Source organism: Chrysoperla carnea, chromosome 5 (assembly GCF_905475395.1).
Source record: "Chrysoperla carnea chromosome 5, inChrCarn1.1, whole genome shotgun sequence".
NCBI lineage: Eukaryota > Metazoa > Arthropoda > Insecta > Neuroptera > Chrysopidae > Chrysoperla > Chrysoperla carnea.
In genome coordinates this window covers 71627137-71647018 of record NC_058341.1, presented here as the reverse complement: position 1 = coordinate 71647018, position 19882 = coordinate 71627137, and the positions used below count along the sequence as shown (strand labels likewise).

Below are 19882 nucleotides of genomic sequence, written 5' to 3'. Positions count from 1 at the left end.
GGTATAAAATATAAATTAATAGATGGATAAAAAACGAATTGTTGTGAATGAGCTACATAAACCAGCTCGACGTAATTATCCAAGAAGGCGTGTAATCATTAAGGGACTCAATGATTTATTTCAAGCTGATTTGGTAGAAATGATCCCGTATGCAAGACAAAATACCAACTTTAAATATATTTTGGTGGTCATCGATTGCTTCTCCAAATATAGCTGGGCTATGCCACTAAAGTCCAAGAGTGCGGTGGATGTCACTAATGCCATGGAACAGATTATAAAAGATCGTACACCGAAAAACCTTCAAACTGATAATGGTACGGAATTTTATAATGAAAAATTTAAGAGATTGATGAAAGAGTACAACATAAACCATTATTCTGTATATTCAACTAAAAAGGCGTGTATTGTGGAAAGATTTATACGCACACTGAAATCGATGATGTACAAACATTTCAGTTTGTATGGTAATTATAAATGGATAAAAGTATTACCGGAATTGATTAAACAGTACAATAATTCATACCATCGGACAATCAGGATGAAGCCATCACAAGTCAATACACGAAACGAAAAACGGATTTTAAAAGATTCATACAATCATATTAAGATGGTGGGTCCAAAACAAAAATTTACAGTTGGCGATCATGTAAGGATAAGTAAATTTAGAACGACGTTTGCTCGTGGTTTTCATCCATCATGGACACCAGAAATATTCACCATTCGCGAGGTGAAACTTACAAACCCAAGAACATATTTACTGAAGGACTACAACAACGAAGATATAAAGGGTGGTTTCTATGCCGAAGAATTACAAAAAGTTCACGATCCAAACATTTATTTAGTGGAAAAGGTCTTAGCTAAACATGGATCCAAAGTTAAAGTCCGGTGGTTAGGGTTCGACTCTTTACACGATTCATATATTGATAAAAAAAGTCTTCTTTTATAGTGGAACGTTTTTATGAACATACTTGTAACAATAAAAAATTTGTTATAGTGGACCGTTTTTGTGAACATATTTGTGTTTTATAAAAAAAAAAAATAAAACATATCACATTGTAAAAATATTATTTTTATTGTAAAATTTTATCTATAACATATAAAAACAGAGTTGTATTATAATAATATTTTAAAAATATATATTTATAAATTATCGAAAATACATTATAATTATTATTCTGAAAAGTGTCCATTGTCATCATCATCATCATCATCATCATCATTATCTTTCTTCATAAGATAATTTTCAATTATTTCTTTCACTTGAACATAGTCGGATAACTCGTCTGATGTAAATACACTGTAGTAAGATTGTTCAAAAATGGATAGTCCTACAATTCCATCTTTTTGTCCAGAGTGGATATTTTTTAAAATCCAGTTCCAAATTTGTTTGTCTTCATCGTCTGACGATGGGGAAAATTTCACTTCTAAGTCCATTTGTTCTACCTTATCAATAAGGTAGTTTAAAGTTTCCGGTCGACCACATTTAATTGCCATATTAACTAATGTTTTAAAATACTTTGTTAACACATTGTTTAAAGTACTTAAACTACAATTATCTTTAATCATATTAACAATACAGTTGTTATCACTATTATGATTACCAAAGTCTTGCATTTTGTATGTTTAAACTAACACTAAATTGTTTTCTACAATAATTCTACCTAACTATCAGTTTTTTTGACACCCCCACCACTACTCTATCAATTGTTCATGCGCACTACTCTATCAATTGTTTGTACACCTATCACAATACCGAACCACTTTGAGGATCATCACAACAGCAGGACACATTTCTGAAACAACAGCAAAAATTAGCTAAATATTAAAAACATAAAATATAAAATACTTACACTCAACAAATAATGCTATAGTGGCCCCATGGTTTTGTTTCACATGAATTGTGAGTAATGTATCGTTTTTGGTCAAATGGTGATAAGCCCACTTTCTGCTGTTTGATGGTATGTAAGCGGTGTCGCTTGGATTGGATGCTTTGCTGAACATGGTAAAAGTTACGGTTCTCAAGCAAACACCGCTTATAGTCCTCAAAAGTAAGTTTTCGGATAGCTGACTTCTTGAGACCCTTGGATCGTTTAGTCTCTTTTTTATTTTGCACCCGAATAGCATACATTTTGCTACGTAATCCGACAAATTCTAGCATAACATCACCATTATTTTCATCGGACATTAAGCCCTTGACTTTCTTATTACGTAGTGGCATACCATAGATGTTGTCGGGTGCATAGTCAGCCGTATCAAAACGATTAATATCCTGTTTCATGACCTCATAGACGTCAGTATTTCTCACGCTATAAATTAGACTATCGGTGTCTGTGTATAATAACCTGACATTTGTGGGGTTGTACCGTTGGTACATGTAGTTGTAGTGGAAGTCATACACAAACGTTTTCGATATGTCTAAAATTGTGAAGCCTATGTAGATGGGTTTGTTGAAACGTATCTGTGATTTTTTCATTTCAACAATACTGACGTCATTGTCGAGCACCATCATACTGTGAAAATTGGGGTTGGCAATTAATTTCTTCACACCATGTTTTCCATCCCAATTTTTTCGTATGTACACAACCCGATGTTTCCTCACATTCTCCATGGTTTTACCGAAGATGGCATTAATCATGAGTTTGAATAATGCTTTTTCAAACTCATTTGAGGCGTTCTTGCGCATCTCGGTATTGAACTCAATATATGGTTTCAACCATGCAGATTGATCGAATTGTAACACACGGTGGTATTTTGTTACCTTAACACCGAGTTGTGTATACAGTTTTAAATTCCTGTAGTGCACGACATAGTTGGTCTTATTGTAAAGGGTTGACAGAAGATATTTTTGTTTTGATCCAGGTGGTTTCGTTGTCTCCGGACATGGCGGTAAATCGCTAAAGTTATCATGTAGATGTTGGGGTATTTCAAGGTCTACTTCTAAAATGTACCCGACTGGTGAATCATCTGCAACATCCTCGATGTTTGGTGTGTCGACCCACTTAAAATTTCCTGTTGGTAGGTATCCACACATTGCTGCACCATATAGGTTCACCACATCGTAATACATAAGGTAGACATCTTCTTGAGTTTTATCATACCCCTCTTCCATGTACTTATTGTTTGCCTTAGCATAGCGATTAGAACATTGACTTACACCGCCTCTGATTCCTTTCTCGATAAACAACAAGTCATCAATATCCGTGAACAATTCCAATTTGATATTGGTGTATTTCAACATGGCGCTCCACGTATAGCCAGGAAGTGTGTAATAGTGACTAGGATCAAGACTATAGCTATGAATACAAGTGTTACGGAAATTTTCAAAAATATCCGCAAGTAGTAACACATCAGTTTTCATATACAGGTCTGAATAATCACCTAGTGTATGTAAATTGAATGTGTTCCATACCTGTATCGCATGGTTATAATCCTCATCCGTTATGTGTTCATCTGTTAACACACTGTAGAACGCCTCCTTTGGTGGTAATTTTGTCTCTTGGAGACGTCCCCAGCTACTCATGTATTCATATGGAAATACACCTTTTCTCGTCAGCAATTGAAATTGTTCATCATTACTGACCTATAAAAAATTAAAAAGCAAATTACAACCCTGTATTAAAAATTATTTATTTTTTATCATTTACCTCTTTATGTAAAATGGATTTTTTATCATTATCTAAATATGAGGCCAGATTTTCCAACTTGTCTGCGAGAAATCGGAAGGAATCAATGAATCTTAATTGAATGTCCGAGACGTGCTTTGTGAAACTGATGTACTTTTCTTTGTTGATGGGCAACACATCAACTTGACCGTCGATTTCCGTCAGCAGAGCTTCAATAATAAAATGCGAATCGTATCCACTTAAGTTGTGCATCACAACAGGTATCACCCTTGAATCTTGATAATGCAGATTACAAAATTGGTGTGCTGCTCCACGGTAGATACCTAAAATAGATTAATATAAAATTAGATGAAATTAAAAAATAATAAATAACCTGCATTACCTGTGCGATGTGAATGGTCGCGAACACGTATGGAATTGGATACGAAATCTTTACCACAAATGTGACACTTCTCTGCTGACATAAAATCCAGTTCTTGTTCGACGGTGAGCGGATACATTGGTTTAACGTGTTTTATTTTTTGCTCTAATGAGTACGCTACTTGTTCCAGTTCATGAACAAACCACTTGACACAATCAGCACCACGGTATGCCTTATAAAACGATTGGTTGGGATCATGGGTACAATGAACATAGTAACCTACACTGTAGGGTACATGTTTTTGAATATTTTTTTTATAAGACCCATGATCCATTTCCATGTCTTCATGATGTTGTGGTACCAATAACGCCTCAAAGTCAGCGTACACCATATACTCAACACGTTCCTTGCTGTTGAAATCTTTGAACTCAACGAACCGCTCGTCATCAGTTTCAGGCATTCGTACCCGCACTGCTTCTTTCTCACCACAATTTACTGAATGCTGTTGGAGTTTGACTTCTGTAGCAAAATAGTTGAGACATCGATCACATAAATAAATTTTATGCCTATCACTCTTTACACTCGATCGACTCAACTTTGCTAAATTTTTTATCCAGCAAAAGTGGTGACTGTTCCCATTCTCCACAGCCAGTAGATGAATTTTCTGCCCCGCAGTGTTCGAACTAACGCGTACAGGGAAAATTTCCAAACCATGTAGAAACGTATCTTTGTAGCCGTACACGTTAATCGATAAATGCGGGTTCATCTTTTCAAATTTATTAATTTGATCTAGAGACATGGGAAACTTTAATCCATCACATTTTAAATGATGACTATAGTGCGGGTACTTATTCAAGCGTTGAGGATCCTTTTCAACCGGGTAAAGTGCTGACATTATCGACCATAAAAAGCAGTGTTGGTCATCATTCCGGACATTAATCACAGCTTTTCTACATTTAATTGCAGATGGTAGTTCACAAAATGTTCCAGCTGTGATCGGAGAGTACTTATTCATGTGGACTCGAATATTTATGATCATGTCAAGAGCCCAACCGCTATCGCGTTCCTGGAATTCTTCCAATTTTTTCAGCAAATAGTTTTTGACATGATCATTGTACCACTCCTGCATGTCCGTTGTCAGATACATTTCCTTGGCCGGCGTTATAAAAGTTTTCAAATCCTCCTCTTTGGTGATGGGCTTAATAAAATTGCCCGTGAACATAATATACACCTGAAATAAAATCTCATTAGACTATTTCAATTATAAATCTTAAATTTTACTTACCTTGAGGGGATGCTTCACTAGCTCACGCCGAACGTGTCTTCTTAACATTGGAAATGCCCGGTTGAAAAATATATTTGGATCTTTATAATCCAAATTGGTAATCATACCAGTCTTCACCCTGCCCTGGTGGTGGGTTTCAATTGTCTCCCAGATTAGATGTCGATTTTGTTTTTTGGTGACTCCACCACCTTGTTTAACTAAATCTAATCGCAGTCGGTGAAGTTGCCGCTGGTATGATTTACAAAGTCCAATATTAGCTTCAAGACGCAGAGGATTTTCTTTCTTTAACATCAACATCTTTTTGAATAAGCGGATGTTCTGCTTATTAAGTATCATCCATCGCTCAGCTTCCTCCACCGTCTTGATGAGCCTCAACGCTCTCTCCACTTTCTTCATCATATCAGTGCTACCACCTTGAGGTACCATGTTTAGCGTCTGCATAACATTTTGTTCGTAGGTGTCCATCTTTCAAAAAAAATTATATTTAAGTTTCACAATATTATTTAAAAAATTTATACACTTACCGTTATATTTTCAAATACTAAGCAAAATATACGTTACCGAACGTTCAACACTAAAGTTAACTTACAACTGAGTAATATTTGTTTTTTGTATAAAATATATAGACTAAGTTTAGAATAATAAATATACCAAAAACAAAATAATAATGATAATAATAATAATAATAATAATAATAATAATAATAATAATAATAATAATAATAATAATAATAAAAATAATGTAAAAAATATATGCAGAAAAACTAACTGAAGCAAAGGTGAATTTCAAAAGAGATACTTCAACAGCTACGTACATCACTTTTTATAGCATTATCCCCCCCACTAAAAAAGTTGTAATTTGATATTTTTATAATCGTAATTCAAACTAATTATTTTTTCTTGGAATTCAGACAAGTTTAAACAAGTTCAAACAAGTTTAAACATGTATTTTTATTATGTAAATTTCAAGTGTCATATTATATTGCTGATTCAATAAAAAAATATTAACATCCGGTCACGTATCTTGAATTTTATCGTGTATACTTAAAGTGTCAAATTACAATATTTTTCAAGGTTAGATGATATCTATTTCAACATATTCTTGAAAATTGCTGACTCATAAAATTCTTTTCTTGGAATTCAGATTTGCAAATTATTATCTAACACGTTCAAGTGTCATATTACATTGCTTAATCATAAAAAAATATTAGCATCCGGTCACGTGTTTTGACACATGTAAAATTATTTCAAACAAGTTTGAACTTGTTACAAGATGATGATATCATATTTTTCAAGGTCAAATTAACATATTCTTGAAAATTGCTGACACGTGTGAAATTATTTTAAGATCAAAGTCCATTCAAACAAGTTTGAACATGTATTTTTATTATGTAAATTTCAAGTGTCATATTACATTGCTTAATCATAAAAAAATATTAACATCCGGTCACGTGTTTTGAATTTTATCATGTATATTTAAAGTGTCAAATTACAATATTTTTCAAGGTCAAATTAACATATTCTTGAAAATTGCTGACTAATGTCAACGTCCCGCCCCCCGTTCACTCTCCGTCAAGCGCCACTATTGGTCAAAGCCAATGACGTCACCTGGTAATTTCCCGTTTATGCTTAGGCAGCCATTCCCCCCCACCAATTCAACCACACCTCCCGACGCCATCTTGATTTTTACAGCGCTACTATTGGTCAAAGCCAATGACGTCATCAATGCTTAGGCAGCCATTATTCCCCAACACCACACCTCCCGACGCCATCTTGATTTACTATTGGTCAATGCCGAGGTTTCCAACATTCACCTAGGTTTGCCCTTTTTTGGAAAAGTGTACCATCCAACTGGGCCAAAACGTACATGATGTCAACGTCCCGCCCCCCGTTCACTCCCCACCACTATTGGTCAAGCCTCGTTTATGTCATCCCTCACCCCCACCACACCTTCCAACGCCATCTTGATTTACTATTGGTCAATGACGTCATCTATCCCCTCCAACTTCCGAGGTTTCCAACATTCACCTAGGTTTGCCCTTACGTCCCGCCCCCTGTTCACTCTCCGCTACTATTGGTTAAAGCCAACCCCCCGTTTAGCCATTCCTCACCCCATCACACCTCCCAACGCCATCTTGATTTTTACAGCGCTACTATTGGTCAATGACGTCATCTATCCCCTCCAACTTCGCATTCAACCGAGGTTTCCCACATTCACCTAGGTTTGCCCTTTTTTGAAAAGTGTACCATTCTTTTGCGCCAGGAGTGGGCTGACTCTTCTACTTGTAACTCAAACGGTAATTTTTTTATAAGTGTGTTAACAATACCTCTTACTTTGTGTTGTTGCTTCTGATATGACATACTACTAAATGTTTTAAACAATTAAGTTCTCATATATTTAAATGTTTATAAAATGGGTTGTATTGAAATTTTAGTCTTAGTTACATTAAAAAAGCGTTTTCATAAACAACAACCCGCTCTGAGTGTTGAAAATTTAATACCAGAAAATACAGACACACAAACATATCATGGACCTCTATTTTCAGATTCACTACGAACAATAATATGTGGCCCTAGTGGTTGTGGTAAAACCAATGTTATGTTGAATTTAATTTATGATGAAAACAGTTTACGCTTTGAAAACATTTATGTGTACAGTAAATCTCTTTACCAACCGAAATATCAATTACTAGAAGAGACTTTAAAATTAGTGGAAGGGGTTGGCTATTTTCTATTTAGTGATACTAGTGAAATTCTTAGTCCGAATGAAGCTCGAAAAAAAAGTCTTTTCATTTTTGATGATGTGAGCTGTCATTCACAACAGAGAATTAGAGAATACTTTAGTATGGGCCGTCATCGAAAAATTGATTGTTTCTACCTATGTCAGAGCTACGCACGTGTTCCAAAGCATAACATAAGGGACAATGTTAATTGCTTGGTGTGATTTAAAATGGACGAAATGAATCTAAAACACATATTCTACGATCACGTTGGCTCTGATATGAATTTTCAAAAATTTCATGATTTATGTCGACATTGTTGGAGTTCACCAAATGGATTTGTTGCAATAATGAAAAATTTCTCTATGAATGCAGGTCGTTATAGGAATGGATTTGATGAATTTATTGAACTGTAGTGTCACCCAATACTTTATGTGTTTTTTCAGATTCATAATAATAATTTTTTTTCTGTAAATTTTTTTTAATGTAAATTTTAATCATTAATAAATACAAAAAAATATTTTTAAGATTTTTATTAAATAAAACCTTACATTACATCGTAAACAATAACAATAAAATATATATATATCTTGCAGTAATAAAATTCAATATAGGAATGATTTTAAAATAATGCTTGACTTTCTTCGATGTCAACACAATCTTCGTCAACATCGTCTTCCCGACCACGTGTCCTTGTACGATTTTTATCACGTAAATTTCAAGTGTCATATTACATTGCTGAATCATCTTATTCTATTATAAAAATATTAACATCCGGTCACGTGTCTTGAATTTTATCATGTATATTTAAAGTGTCAAATTACAATATTTTTCAAGGTTAGATGTTATCTATTTCAACATATTCTTGAGAATTGCTGACTCTCATAATAATATTCTTTTCTTGGAATTCAGACTTGTTCATACTTGCAAATTATTATCTAACATGTGTAAAATTATTTTAAGATCAAATGCGATTCAAACAAGTTTAAACATGTATTTTTATCATGTAAATTTCAAGTGTCATATTACATTGCTGATTCATCCTATTCTATTATAAAAATATTAACATCCGGTCACATGTCTTGAATTTTATCATGTATATTTAAAGTGTCAAATTACAATATTTTTCAAGGTTAGATGTTATCTATTTCAACATACTCTTGAGAATTGCTGACTCTCATAATAATATTCAAACTAATTATTTTTTCATTCTTTTGAGCCAGATCCGGCATGACTATACTACTGTTAGAACATATACGGAGTCTGAACAAAGGAGAATCCAATAATTGTTAGAAGGTAAACAATTAGACGATGAAAAACCCGCACAACTTCTGCGACACATGAAGACATTAGCTGGTAATGTAATGGCGGACAAAGCACTCAAAGCTATATGGACCCGTTCTTTACCACAAAATATTCAAACAATCTTAGTCAGTACTGGACAAGAAGATTTAGACAAAATGGCAGAATTTGCTGATAAAATTCAAGAAGTCATTAATCGGGGGGAAGTTCTATAGGTAACAACACGAAATTACCCTTCACAATCGGAACAATATACCACTATGCAACAGATGGTGGCAATTGGTAGAATTTGGTACCAATCGTGAAAGTAGGATTATTAATCGAAACAAAAGTCAAATGAGAAGAGACAGAAGTAACAGTCAATCCAGAAAAAATACTAATTCTCCTGATTGGTTGTGTTACTACCATTTTAGATTTAAAGAAAAAGCAACTAAATGCGTATCACCCTGTGCTTGGGACAGAATAAAAGGAAAACAACAGGGAAACGAGAAGGTGAATCGGATGTAGCGGCTACCGATTCGCATATCACTCAACGCCGCCTATTCACAAGAGATTTAAAAAGTGGTCAAATATTTTTAATTGACACAGGTGCAGCAATATCAGTTCTTCAATTTACAATTGCACAATTTAATAAAAACTTGATAAAAACTCCGCAGTCGTTCACACCGTACGCAGCAAATGGCACGCATATAAAAACTTATGGCGAGCATCATCAACAACTGGATTTAGGAATCCGGCGAGCATTAAACTGGAACTTTGTTATTGCAGATGTTCCAAAAGCAATAATTGGAGCCGACTTTATATATAACTACAACTTATTGGTAGACCTTAAAGGAGGCCAACTTATAGATAAAAATACTGGTTTGACCTTGTTACAAATTGTTGGCAAATTAATTAAAATGAATTAATTAGAAATGAATTAGGCAAACAATAATGTAAATATCAAACATTTTTGAATCTGTCTGTGACGGTACATATTCAATTGAAAAGTTTACTCTGTCCGTTACGGTACTTTATTTATTTTTCAATTTGTAGTTCTATATATTGTCACCAGCCGGTACCCTAACAGAGCTGAGTGTGTTTTTTCGATGGAATCTGTCTCTTTAATTCTAGCCGTCACAGAAGTAGTATCTTTGAATAATCATTTTAAATTATTTATTCCAACATGGATTCACATTTTTTTCAATACACATCTTAATGTGTGGCAGTAATTATTTTACTTAAATTTTTATAATTTCTTTTTCATTTAATTCTTATTAAGAATTTATATTCTTTGAACATGACAATCTAAACAAATTGACATGTATTTTTGTTAAATGTTGTTTTATTAAATACGCACAATTGCGTAGAATGTACAAAGACATCCTCGCGTAATTTAAAATTGTGTAGTTTAATAGTTAAAATATTTAACTTTGTATGTTTTTTGTGACGTCTGGAATTTGTGGATGAGCTCAGTTTTTATAGAATGTAATTTTAAAAACTGAATTCACAGTGATTGCAAACGGCATACAGGAACATTTTTAGATACAAGATTTTTTTAAAAGTTATTATCATAAGATATTTTCATAACTATGTGAAATTTTATGTAAGTCACAAAATGGCTGACGCCTTGTAAATTAATATTTTCTGTTTTATGTTATGTCAGACATTTATATTCTTTGTCTTGATAAAATAAACTAATTCTTTTTTTTTTTTAATCGTAGATTTTTCTTTCTTTTTAAAGACTTTCTGGGGGGTAATCGCCTTCGGCGTTACCTTGGGGACTAGCACGCGAATTTATAGTTTTGTTGTTCGTTAAAATTGATCTGTTCCGGTTTCGAACATTAATGAACACATTATTTATTTTCAAATGTTACAAACCGGGATGTTTCCCTTTAAGAACACTAATTTAAATTTTTTTAGCTAAATATCAATCTCAGTGTTCTGGGGGTTACGGAGGAATTTGGCTGTACTAGTTACTTCTTGTTCTCGACGCAAACCAAGAATCAATTAAGTATCGTAATTAAAGAAAATCTTACATTATTTTTTTTAATTTCCATACCAAATATCCGTAACAACCACAAAAGGGAAGGTAATGAAAGAAATTGCAATGACAATATATACCGTACCTGTGGGAAATCCATATGCAGACATTCTTAGGGAATTTCCCAATATTACAAGACCTTCCGCAATTAAAGAAACGGTCAAACATAATACAGAACATACAATTGAAACAAGGGGAAATCCCATAAATACAAAAGCTCGAAGGCGAGCTCCGGAAAATACAAAAAAGTCAAAGAGGAATTTAAACAGATGGTAGAACAAGAAATATGTCGACCGTCAATGAGTCAATGGGCTAAGCGCTTTACATGTAGTAGACAAACCGGATCGCTATGGCGTATTTCACATTATGGATTTTAGATACAACCTTTATGGCAAAACTATTTTTTCAAGGCTCCATTTAGTGAGAGCTTACTATCATATCCCGATACGCAAGGAGGATATACCCAAAACGGCGGTAATTACACCTATTGGGTTGTTCGAATTTATAAAATGTGTTTTGGGTTGAGAAATGCAGCCTTAACATTCCAAAGATTGATGGATAATATCTTTCGAGATCTGGATCATGTTAGATGATATATTAGTTGGATCATCTAATCCCAAAGAACATCGTGATAATTTAAAAGAAATATTTCGCAGATTAGACGATAATGGTCTGACTCTAAACCCGGAAAAATGTGAACTTAGTGTAGATTTAATAAAATTTCTGGGATATTACATAACAAAAGAAGGTATTAAGCCACAAGAAAAGAAAATACAGGCAATAACAGAATACCCGAGACATTAAGTCACTTCATAGGTTTCTAGGTATGATGAATTTTTATAGAACTTGTATTCCGAAAGCGGCTGCCATACAGCAACCATTAAACATGTACCTACATGGAGCAAAGAAAAATGATAAAACGCTAATCGAATGGAACGAAGAATCAAACAAAGCTTTCGAAAAATGTAAAATAGCACTGGTAGAGGCCACATTGATATCACATCCTAAACACAATATGGAACTATCCCTCGCATGTGATGCATCTAACAACTGCATGGGAGCAGTTTTGCAACAAAAGGAAGGAGAGCAATGGATCCCACTAGGATTCTATTCAAAAGCCTTATCAAACGCACAAAAGAATTACGCAACGTACGACAGAGAACTACTTGCTATTTTTTCTGCAGTCAAATATTTTCGCAATATCATAGAAAGACGACCGTTGATAATATTCACAGATCACAAACCGATAACATATGCGATGCATCAAAAAGCATCAAACGCATCGCCTATAAGGATAAGATGGTTAAATTTTATCAGTCAATTTTCAACAGAAATTAAACACGTAAGTGGATCCGAAAACAAGGTTGCAGATGCACAATCCCGTATAGAAGAAATAATACTTCCAGGCGGAAATTTAGAAAAGTTAACCTAACTACAAAAAGTAGATATAGAATTACAAAACTTAAGAAAAAATGAAAAACTAAAATTGAACTTAATAACGCTACCGGAAACAACAACTCCCATATGCTGCGATATTTCGCTAGATAATCTCTTACCCCAATATACTTACCCCAAACGATGCGCATAAAAGCTTTTAATTCAATACATGGATTAAGCCATCCAGGCGTACGAGCAACAAGAAAATTAATGGAACAGAACTATTTTTGGCCAAAAATGAGGAAGAAGGTACTTAGATGGACACAATGTTGTATAGTTTGTCCAAAAGCCAAAATTACTAGACATACTGTCACTACGCCAGCAAGATTTCCAGAGGTTGGAAGATTCGAACATATACATATCGATATCGTAGGACCGCTTCGGAACCATCGTAGGACCATCTTGGGAAGGTATGCGATATTGCCTGACCATGCTAGACCGTTATACTAGATGGCCAGAAGCCATCCCAATAGAAGACATTACAGCCGAAGTTGTATCCAGAGCATTTTACAGTGGTTGGATTTGCCGATTCGGTGTACCACATAAATTAACAACTGACCAAGGATGTCAATTTGAAAGTTCGTTATTTACACAATTAGTTAAATATTTGGGAATGGAAAAACTAAGGACAGCACCCCAGTCAAATGGATGTGTGGAGAGATGGCACAGAGTTCTCAAAGCAGCATTAAAATGCCATTTAGAATGTGAAAAGTGGACTAAGTTATTACCTACAGTGCTTTTGGGAATACGTGCAACTATTCGGAAAGATACAATGGGTCAAAAATTACGATTACCAGGTGAATTTTTCACTGAAACGAAAACAAAGACAGACTTTAACGAAGTTATGGCGTACGTAATGAACGCTATAAACAACCTACGTCCAGCGCCATTTAATACTAGCAAGAACAATACGTTTGCGCAGAAAACCATGCAACACTGCACTCATGTATTCTTACGAGATGACAAAGTACGTTAACACCTCCATATTCCGGACCATATGAGGTGATCAACAGAAATAACAAGTTATGTACACTTAAATTACTGTACAGAGAAATAACTGTGTTTAGACCGAGTTAAACCAGCATTTCTGTAAGAAACGAATTTAGAACGGGAGGAAAACGACACGCAGACAGAAACACAATTAGATAGAACAGAAACACAATCAGATAGAACAGAAACACAAACAGATAGAACAGAAACACAAGAAGATAGAACAGGAACACAAGTAACAGAAAAAAATTCAATCGTTAAGAAGACAACGCCGGAAACGCAAGAACCAAAGGCAATATTTAAAAGTAGTTTCGGACGAACAATAAAGAAAAACATTAGGTTCCTGGACGCTGTTATTAGAGGGAAGTACTGTAACGCCACCAGTGGCAGAATAAGAAACTAAATATGTTAATAACACGTTCAACGGAACGCACCCAATATAACACACAAAAATTACTAAAAGTAACCGTTGCGTACTTAACACTGAAGCATACAACAAGTACAGTAGGAGACATGTCTTTAACAAGTTCACTTCATGAACTCTGAAATCGATCGATTAAATACAAAATTAAATAATTAAATATATATTTGAGAAATCTGATCAGAATACAAATAGAATTAATAAATTTATCTTTTGAATAATATAATTATTGAAACAGAATTAATGTATATGAAATATTGTATTGAAAAACTTATAATAAATAATTGTATTACATCTTGAAAAAGTTGTTTTGTGTATGTTGTGTACTGTATTTACCTGGCTTACTAAAAATATAGATAAAAATTAGAAATATGGTGACCCTGAGTATTAAATAGTAAGTAAAACTAAAGCCAAAACATAAAATATGTATTACTCCTACATATATGAATATACTATTTAGTGGGATCAAATAAACAAATGATGGCATCAATTTTTGCATAATTCTGAGTTCGGAGAAAAAAAATTATAATACATATTGAAGAAACTAAATTCGAACATGTTTTGATGGTCGCATAGGGTCCAAAACAGATGGTAAAGTGGCCTAAACCGGTTTTTGGCACGTACACCGTCGGATTGAGTTCAAAATAATAAAGTTTTTAATAAGCTAAGGCGCCGTAAAAAATGAGCTGCGAATGGACCCGATTGGTCCATCGGTGAACCCAGAAATTGCAAACACCCATCAATTTTGCACGAAATTTCAAAAATTCATAACTCTTGTTGTTTTAAAGATTATAAGCTGAGATTTAAATAGGTTGTAGCTCTTGTGCCCATGAAGTAAGATCGCATGTATACTTTTTGCAAATCGCAGATGCAAAAAAAAAACTCTAGTAAAATAGGCCTAAAAAGTTGTGGTGCGGTAACGCGCTATTTAACGCGTGTATAAAACTGTATAAGTGTTTACTGTATTTTTATTTTATATGCGGCTTTTGATTCAGTTAAATTAAAGTTTTTGAAAAAACTAAAAATTGATTCAAATCAACTCGCAGGTAAGATATTTACAATTAATTTATAAAAATTACTATATGCTGTAACAGAAAATTTTATACAGTTTTTTTTTCCATAGTTATGGTTTATGTGGGGTCAGTATGATTTTCGTTTTCTGTTATGTACGCGTTTGCTTTTGTTTCAATATGATTTTCGTTTTCTGTCATGCTTATGAATATGCTTTTGCTTTTGTTTCTGTATGATTTTATTTTTCTATTATGGCTTTTGATTTTGTTACAGTGTTAAAACTAATAATATGGATAAACTTATATTAAAAAGACCTCATGCTTCTTCTTCTTCTTCTTCTTTCCAATCTTCTACTTCTCATGCTTCTGAAATTCCGCCAGTCTCAGTAAAAATTTCATCAAAAATGGTCCTATCTTTAAATGATAAATGGTATGAAATGGCTTATTTTAAAAATTGGTTACAAAAAGTTTCAAATGACCAAATACAGTGCAAATTTTGTGATTTGGAATTGGCAAACCTTAAAGGAGTACTGGAAAAGCATGTTAGTCGTCATCGACATAAACAAATTTTCAGTACCAATAGAACTATAAGTAAGGTCATTAACAAGCCCGTGAATAAAATGGTTAAGCGAGCAGAATTGAAACTTTCTGGGATACTAGCTACTAATAATAATTTACCGTTTGTGCTAATGGATACATTAATTCCACTTTTAGCCAATATTTTTCCAGATTCGAAAATTTCCAAAGACTTAGAAATGGGCAGAACAAAAGCAACTGCAATAATAACTGAAGTATTAGATCTGAAATTTTCAACTGAATTAACCGATTCTCTGCAGAAGATATAATATTATTTCTCATTAATTTTCGATGAGATAACGGACACATCATCAAAAAAAAAACAACTGCGGTAATTTACTGTGACAGTGACTGTTCGCGTCAAACTCTATATCCTTTTGTGTATTATGCATTTGGCGTATTAATACATCAAAAGTATTGTGCATTGGCGTATTAATACATCAAAAGTACGAGTGTTGGTGGATTAATACATCTTTTAACAACGCTTTATGCGTATTGACCAAGACGGCCCACGACTGCGAGCCGGCTAAATTCTTCTTTTTTTGTGTTCTTTTTTTTTATTAAAAAGTAATAAACAGTTAGTTAAAATTTTAATGTTAGAACAATAAAGTTCGATGCGTTTTTTATTATCATAATAGGCTTTTGTCCACCAAGAATAAATCGGATGGATAAAAGTTTTAAATAGTTAATTATGACATGTAGATAACAAAGCACAAGATTATTTTTAATTAAATATATTTATTATTTTTATTTTTATCAAATAAATTATTTAAAATTAACTGGTCAGTCACGAGACAGCAAACGCCAATCAGAGAGTATGACGTCATCTTACCTGAGCACACAGCCTTATGGATAAATATACCATATGACTGTTTCCAAACTTCATTATAAAGTAGCTTCTTACTTGATAAGTTGACATTTTGTTGTGTAAATTTACATTTTTTTACAAGTTGATTTTGCCGTCATAGTTTGTGAAATCTTATATTAAAATCATGGAATCCGGATTTAATAAAGAAAATAGCAATAATTTACCAAAATTTGACGCCGTTATGCTTGACAGGTTTTTCGCATCAAATAGTAGCTTTTGCTCATAGGAATTCCGCAATGTGAAAACTTCAATGTCAGAAAAGAACATATATTATAATTTTACATAGTGATATTTCAGTTTTGTAACCTATTGTCTTGGCATATGTGTTTCAAGGTAAGGTGTTTCGTTACCAAAACGAAAAAAATTCATGTCGATTCTCTGTACGGTTTATGATAAATTCCCCCTTTTTTGATAAAAACACTGAATTTTGTAGTTAATTTCTCCTCAACCGTTCAGAGAATCGAAATGAATTTTTCACAAAAGACGTATAAAAATATGATTAATTGATAAATAAAATTAACAATTTTTTGGGTCTTTTTCATTTTTGTGGTATCGAAATACCTTAACTAGTACTGATTTTGTGGTTAGATTTAAAAGAGATGAAGTGCTAAATAACTAATAATATAAACTTAATTTCAGGGTCTCACGATCTTCATACGGAGATGATGCCATAAGCTATGTGCAACTTAAGCGCGATGCTATATTGTGTACTGTAAAGCGCAAAATATGTCCAGAACACAAAGTCCACGCTAAATTATATGAATGCGCACTGGTAGTTGACGAAGATGATGATATCATTGTCTCTGTCTTATGTCAAAACTGTGCAGCTTCACAGGGTGGTTGCAAGCACGCAATAGCGTTTCTTATGTGGGTTCATCGCCGAAGTGAGGAGCCATCATGCACTTCGATGGAGTGCTATTGGAAAAAATCGAAGCGAAAGACTTGCCCAAGGGCAGTCCTATATTGCCAGGAAAGTCATCTGTTTTGTTGAAGTTTTTGGCTGAGGGAAAAAAGAGAAAAATTGAGAACTGTGAACTTTTAAAATATCAGTCTACGTATAATCAAATTGAAACACGGGCTGTCTCTATGCATCAACTTGCATTAAAGTTTAAAGAAAAATGTGCTGAAGCGTTTTTGTAAAATGTTCAAATAACAGAAGATTTAATAAAATTATTTGAAGAAGAAACAAGAGAACAATCCAATAGCAGTCTTTGGTTTGAACTGAGATATGGTCGAATAACTGCTTCTAGAGCATTCGAAGTAAGTCTTTGCAAAACATATGATGGAACACTTATATCCCTCATACTAGGTGGCAAAATTTCCGACACTTCATATATGAAACGTGGCCGTGATCTGGAAGATGAAGGGCAAAAAACCATGGAAAGGCAATTGAAAAAAAAAAAATACGAAATGCGGTTTAGTATTAAGCAAAATTTATACCATGATTGCTGGATCCCCAGATGGAATGATGGATGATGGCATTATTGAAATTAAATGCCCCAATAGTGAAAATAAACATACAAAAATTATATTAAAAATGGAGAAGCCACAGAAAAATATTATGTACATATGCAGCTTCAAATGTACTTAACAAAAAAGAAAAACTGTTTTTTTTGTGTGGCTGACCCAAAAGTGTACCATTAAACTGTAAATATGTAGAATATTTAATTGAAGATAGCTTATTGAATTTTTGGAAAGATAATATTTATCCATTATTGTATAAAAGTATAAAACTGTAATAAATTTTAAATAAAAAAGCAATGTTAAAGTTTCAATAGTTTTATTTGATTAAAGAATCTTGCAAATTAATTAAAGCACAAGCTATTATTATTATGTCATCAAATATTTTAATAAATTTAAAATTAATAAATGCATGTGATTTAAGAATATAAAACTCACGTAAACGCCGAATAAGTCTTTCTATATGTATCCTAAAGCTGGCTACCTGTTTAGTCAACTTTGCTACATTTTTACTCATTTTCACTCCTTTTTCAACACTTGGAGGTCTTACTAGAGTAATACCTGATTTTGGTGTGTCTTGCTGCTTCTTGAATGGTATGTCTGCCATAACACACATACCATTTTTTAATGTTTTTACAAAATCACATGATTCTACCATGCACGTGTCACTTATTCTACCGCCAAATCCTAGAGAAATATAGTTCACCAATCCGTTTGGTGTACAAGATATTAAATATTTTATTTTGTTGGCTTTTTTATAATCTGACCATGTCAGAGCTTGATTTACTGCCTTAGATGACTTTTCCACCTCAATTTCAAGGCAGTCTATAATACAACTAACATTGTGATATTTATGTCTGAATGCCATAGGTAATGTTCGTTTAATCATTTCACTATCTAACTGCACAATAAACGGACGCATAACACTTGCTTGTACACTTGTTAGAGATAAGTATTTTATTATTTTATTATTTGACACGTCTCTGGTAGGCCTTTTACACCTGTTAGAGATAAGTATTTTTAGCATTTTATTATTGGACACGTCTTTGAGAGGCATTTTATTACCTTTTAGAGATAAGTATTTTAACATTTTTATTATATGACTCGTCTTTGGTAGGACTTATACGCCTGTCAGAGATATGAATTTTATTTATTTATTTATTATTTATTTTAACGCCTATTTTTAATATTTTTATTGACATTGACTTATTTCAATTCATTTTAACGTGTTATTTTGTATTTGTTATCTTTAATGCAAATAGGTGCCTTTAGTGCCATTTCTTCATGGAGTAATGTTCGATTTATCAATACTCAGATATCTGTTTCATCCTTATGTTGAGATTGGAAATTGTGATCTGCTGTTTTCATTCTTTTTTTTTGTTTTTATTATATTTTGAACATATTTTACATGTTCTAAACAAATGTATTTTGTAATTAAGGAACCAATAAATACTATTATTTTAATTAAGGGTATATTTTTTAAAAATATTTTGCTTAAATATGAAAAAGTTATTCCATATTAATCTACCAATTGGGTAAATTTACTATCCAGTCTTACTTTATTTAAACAGAACAATAAATGATGTTTGGGAATATTTATTTCATCCTTTATTATATCAATTAAGTAGTAACAACTGCGTGGAACATCAATATAAAATCGAGTTTTTCTCTCAATTTTTCTAATTGTATTTAATATGGTCTCGTTTGCTTTTATTTTTCTGTCTTCTGCAATTAATTCACTACAGTCAGAAGAAGATTTAACAAATGAATGCACTGATTTTGTGGGACTGTTGGTACATACAGATG

General features: G+C 33.1%; 2 protein-coding genes across 2 annotated transcripts; both read left to right on the top strand.

Moving 5' to 3' along the window:
* Positions 1-13180: 13180 nt before the first annotated feature.
* On the top strand, positions 13181-13726 carry LOC123301388. Its single transcript, XM_044884126.1, has one exon. The coding sequence runs from the start codon at positions 13181-13183 to the stop codon at positions 13724-13726; it is 546 nt and encodes a 181-aa protein (XP_044740061.1).
* A 3013-nt stretch (positions 13727-16739) lies between these two features.
* LOC123301387 lies at positions 16740-18091 on the top strand. Its single transcript, XM_044884125.1, has 4 exons — positions 16740-16824; positions 16913-16916; positions 17255-17559; positions 17775-18091. The coding sequence occupies exons 1-4, from the start codon at positions 16740-16742 to the stop codon at positions 18089-18091; spliced, it is 711 nt and encodes a 236-aa protein (XP_044740060.1).
* Positions 18092-19882: the final 1791 nt, after the last annotated feature.